Below are 5,226 nucleotides of genomic sequence, written 5' to 3'. Positions count from 1 at the left end.
TAGAACACTGGACTACTGGGGGCAAGAGGAAGCTAGAACACGGGACTACTGGGGGCAAGAGGAAGCGAGAACACGGGACTACTGGGGGCAAGAGGAAGCTAGAACACTGGACTACTGGGGGCAAGAGGAAACTAGAACACACAAAATGTACACAAAATATGAACGAGAATGTTGGACACCTCAGCAAGATAAACTACATTTTGATATAACAGATCTTCTGCAAAATAACTCAAGAAGTAAGTGTTAGCATGAACTATTTCAGTATCTTAGACTAACTAATATTATTGAGAAAATAGGAGCCCGTTGTTGTTTTTTATTCAAAATGTTGTATTAAATAATATAATGCGCGTCCTGGTTCACCCTCCATACCAGTTGGTGGCGGTAATGCACCAATTGATGGTTTGCCGACCGCTAATAACCCTGAAGAAGAAGAATAAGTGACGTCACACCCTCCTGTGTCGTATGTGGCGGTATGCACCTTCAAGCCTTTAATCGGAGAGAAGAAGAAGAAGATAAACGTATCGACACAGGACGCCGCCATGTTTCTTCTTTCACTTCCGCCCGGAAGTGGAAGAAGAAACATGGCGGCGTCCTGTGTCGATACATTTAGGGCAAACCGATTTCAGTCCCAGAGACAGCGCCCATGTCTCCAGTGACGCTGTGTGGGTACGATGTGGACGAGAGCCGCTGTGCGCGCGCTGGCCCGCACGCGGCTCAACTGCAGGCTCGCGTCCTCGTGCGGACCCCCGTGGAGGCTCCTGTTCTTTGGCTCGGACTACTTTGCCGTTGAGTCTCTGAAACGCCTCACGTCCAGCAGGTGCGTGCGCACCACAAGAACCTCCGACGCTGTATGAATGTGTCGGGCTTCCGGTGTCTATTACACACGAGGCGCGTTCAAAGACCTGCTTCTCGCCTGGAATCCAGAGAGGGCATTAGGAGGCGTTCACAAGAAACTGTTTTCAGCTGCCTTCTAAGTATACACAGGAAGTCACAGAAAACATGACTTCCTGTTAGTTCCGATCTGTAGTCTACTTGTAGTTTATAGACCTCGTTCTGATTTATATATGTGTTTATAAATATATATTTATGTAGAAATGTCTGCCTGTGAAATACATTACTACTGGTTGTATGTGTTGTATAAATAATCTTTATTATTATCAACCACACAATATATGTTTTTAGATTAAACATGAGACTAATAGTCAACAAACCAGTATTATAACTACACATAAAATAAGGATTTTCTACAACACGTGGTCTTTGCTGTCAGATCTAAGAGCCAATCAGCTCTCTGATGTGGCGACAGCCAGGCGTTTCCCATCATGCACTGGGCCATGCAGTCTGTGAAGAGCTACTGTGGCGCCTGGCTTTAAAATCGGCGGCTGCCTTGCTCTCGTGAGATTACCGTTGACCACGTGTGCATGACGTCAGAGCAAGTCGGGCACAAATCTACCCAGCATGCATTGCGCACCGATCGATTCTGCGCAGAACTGGCTCATCTCGAACGAGCCTATTGTTAGACAGGTGGCAAAGCGACACCTTCCAGGTAGAGCATCATCATCATCATCATCATCACCCTTCTACAACGAACATTGTGTATACATGTTTTGTTTTTCCTGGTGAAGAAGACAAGGTCACAGCTCTTCCCTCGTTTTGGTTGAGCTCCGTTCACAGTGAACGATGGACGTGTTTAAAGTGTTCATCGTATTCAAAGGTTAGCCCGACCGATACAGCATCTTTGAGGCCGATATCAATAATGATATTTGAGTTTGTCAAAATTCCGATGATGCTATAACTCAACCCTTTTGTATCTGTTGTTATCCTTTATCCTGGAGTTTGGAATAAAGGTGAGGTTAGGTTGCCATCCCCCTCACAGAAGGCTGGACTATAATATCGTTGGGCGTCTTCATGAGCTTCATCTTCATCATCTGGGATAAGGGAAGTGAGTGCATGACATAACCTCCATGTTCTGTTTGTAGGAGCTCCATTGGCGGGCTAGTGGAGTCCCTGGAAGTGGTCACTTTGTCCGGGGACGTCCCAGTGAAGAGATTCGCTCAACAGAACCAACTACCAGTCCACAGCTGGCCTCCCGACGACGTGGAGGGACGGTTTGATGTTGGGGTGGTGGTATCGTTTGGCTGTTTACTCCACGAGGGACTCATCAACAAGTTCCCATAGTGAGCATTGGTTTGGGTTTACAGTTCTGATGCCAGAGATCTGTGTGTGGTCAACATCTCTAAGAACAGGTCAGACCTCTCAGGAACCAGCAGGTCACCAGTAATCACCAGGTCACCAGTAATCACCAGGTCACCAGTAACTAGCAGGTCACCAGTAATCACCAGGTCACCAGTAACTAGCAGGTCACCAGTAACTAGCAGGTCACCAGTAACTAGCAGGTCACCAGTAACCAGCAGGTCACCAGTAACTAGCAGGTCACCAGTAATCACCAGGTCACCAGTAACCAGCAGGTCACCAGTAAGTACCAGGTCACCAGTAAGTACCAGGTCACCAGTAAGTACCAGGTCACCAGTAACCAGCAGGTCACCAGTAAGTACCAGGTCACCAGTAGACCTGATAGATTTAATAACGTGAGGATTAAAGCATCTCCACATGAAGGAGCACTCTTCTGTATCGCGTGATGGGTGAATATATGATGGATGAATATATGATGGGTGAATATATGATGGGTGAATATATGATGGATGAATATATGATGGGTGAATATATGATGGATGAACCCCACAGAGCTGGAAAGATAAATCAGTGTTCCATGTTCATGCCGTCAGTGTTAATGACTCATGAAACAGTCTCATCTACGCAGACCGCTACATAAAGCCACCTTGTTTGCAGCGGGGTTCTGAACGTGCACCCCAGCCTGCTGCCCAGGTGGAGAGGCCCCGCCCCCATCGTCCACACCATCCTGCATGGGGACACCGTGACGGGGGTCACCGTCATCCAGATCCGCCCCCACAGGTAACCCCACCTGTTCATCCTGTTCTCTTTCTCCGCTAAGACGAGCTATCGGAGTAAGAGTCGTCCTGGTCCCTCAGAGCCGCAGCCCTTTCTTTGGTGAACCGCTATCTCTTCCCCTCCCAGGTTTGATGTGGGGCCCATCCTCAACCAGGAGCTCCACCAGGTCCCTGAGGACTGTACTGCGGACGAGCTGGGAGCCGCCCTCGCCTCGAAGGGAGCCCACCTGGTGAGCCCTGCTGGGAGAGGATGCTGAGCTTCAGGGACTCGGTGCTTTTTTTGTTTGTTTCATCCGTGTTCTTGTTTGCAGCTGATCGACACGTTCATGACGCTGCCCGAGAGAATAGCTCAGAAAAGGGAGCAAAGACAGACGGGAGCAACATTTGGTAAGTATATAGACACAGTCGTGCTAATATAAAACAAGTTGTTCTTCCAACGTCCACTTTCCCTCCGTTCAACAGCCCCAAAGATCACTCCATCCATGAGCTGGCTGGCGTGGGAGGAGCAGACCTGTGAGCAGGTGGACCGTCTGTACCGGGCCATCGGGTCCCAGGTGAGTAGGCGGTTCAGTGAGCCCTGCAGGGCAGAGCGCCACGGTACTGATCCTCTTTCTGCCAACAGGTCCCGCTGAGGACCACATGGATGGGCAGGACCATCAAGCTCCTGGACTTTGTAGGGAAATGTCACATTTCATTATCAGGTCAGTTGCACCATGAATATCTTTACAGCAGACGTGCACCAATGAGGCTTTCGGAATGTGTGAAGATAAAAATCATTCTGGTTTCAGAAAGTGAAATAAGCCTCAATCCTGTTTCTGTGAATCTGAAACATGCTAGCAGGGCTGCTCCCATAGAAACATATGCAGTAGTCTAGTGAAAGCCAAATATCTGTGCAAAGAATATAAACCAGTATTCTTACTCTGGTGTTCTGCATCACCAACATGGAGGTTCCCATGCACAGTTCTCTTCTCTAGCGGAACATGCAGCTCAACCAGTTGGCATGACTAGAACCAATGGATCTGTTCTACCTCCAACCACTGAAGAGAGCTCTTCCAGGTCTGCCACCAGGTCGCCAGATTGAGACCAAATGTGTGTGTGTGCGCTATGCTATGCTATGCTATCAATGTGCTAAGAAGCTGAGCTGTCACATCACTCCCGTCTGCAGATGCGAGGAGGAAACCGGTGCCTGGTTCAGTGAGCTACCAGAAGGAGTCCAGTACTCTGGCCGTCTGCTGTAAGGTCTGTTCAGTTTGAACATGAAATGATATTATTCAGTTGAATGTTTGTTTTTACATGATGCGTAAATGTCATAACCTGTGTGACTGTGTTCAGTGATTATTGGTGTCCTTCCCTGATTGGTACTTAAGGAAAGTGTGTGTGTGTGTGTGTGTGTGTGTGTGTGTGTGTGTGTGTGTGTGTGTGTGTGTGTGTGTGTGTGTGTGTGTGTGTGTGTGTGGTCCTTTTTGTTATTGCACATGAAACTTGTAATCAATCAGTGATTTGTTATGACATGTTCCCAAGCCAGACCTTCTTTGGTTTACTGTTATTCATTCAACTTAATACTATTTACAACAACAAAATAAAAAAAACATCATAATGCACATTTCCACAGCGTTAATTTTAGCAGCACATCCACAAAGTCATGTGACACTCAAGACTCTGCTGCTCTCACTTTGTCTTTACCACAAATAGACTCAAACCACCTCTACTTTTAGTTTGCAGCGCTGGTAAATGAAGCAATTCCCTTTCAGCCCGAGTGTTTTTATTAAGAAGAGTTCTTAACACACTACTGAATGTTAATCTGTGTTCCATGTCTCAGGACGGCTGGGTGGGATTCAAGGCAGTGCTCCTGAAGAAACGTCTGACGGCCACTGACTTCTACAACGGGTACCTGCATCAGGCACCTCAGGGCGCGGCAGCACGGTTCGGTGAGGCGTCTCCTGCGTCAGGCGGCTCATGGTGGTGAGGCGTCTCCTGCGTCAGGCGGCTCATGGTGGTGAGGCGTCTCCTGCGTCAGGTGGCTCATGGTGGTGAGGCGTCTCCTGCATCAGGCGGCTCATGGTGGTGAGGCGTCTCCTGCGTCAGGCGGCTCATGGTGGTGAGGCGTCTCCTGCGTCAGGCGGCTCATGGTGGTGAGGCGTCTCCTGCGTCAGGCGGCTCATGGTGGTGAGGCGTCTCCTGCATCAGGCGGCTCATGGTGGTGAGGCGTCTCCTGCGTCAGGCGGCTCATGGTGGTGAGGCGTCTCCTGCGTCAGGC

General features: G+C 48.9%; 1 protein-coding gene across 1 annotated transcript; it reads left to right on the top strand.

The window, feature by feature from the left end:
* Positions 1-651: 651 nt before the first annotated feature.
* On the top strand, positions 652-4,935 carry mtfmt (mitochondrial methionyl-tRNA formyltransferase; the record flags this gene model as incomplete). The annotated part of the gene is made up of 9 exons (XM_079217415.1): positions 652-817; positions 1,980-2,177; positions 2,851-2,973; positions 3,097-3,199; positions 3,281-3,356; positions 3,432-3,523; positions 3,592-3,670; positions 4,135-4,208; positions 4,789-4,935. Exons 1-9 carry the CDS (start codon positions 672-674, stop codon positions 4,933-4,935), a joined length of 1,038 nt encoding a protein of 345 aa, XP_079073541.1. The 5' UTR covers positions 652-671.
* Between the last annotated feature and the right edge of the window lie 291 nt (positions 4,936-5,226).

The sequence above is a fragment of the Taurulus bubalis genome (assembly GCF_910589615.1).
Source record: "Taurulus bubalis genome assembly, chromosome: 4".
Lineage (NCBI taxonomy): Eukaryota > Metazoa > Chordata > Actinopteri > Perciformes > Cottidae > Taurulus > Taurulus bubalis.
This window is presented reverse-complemented; position numbering and strand designations above follow the sequence as displayed.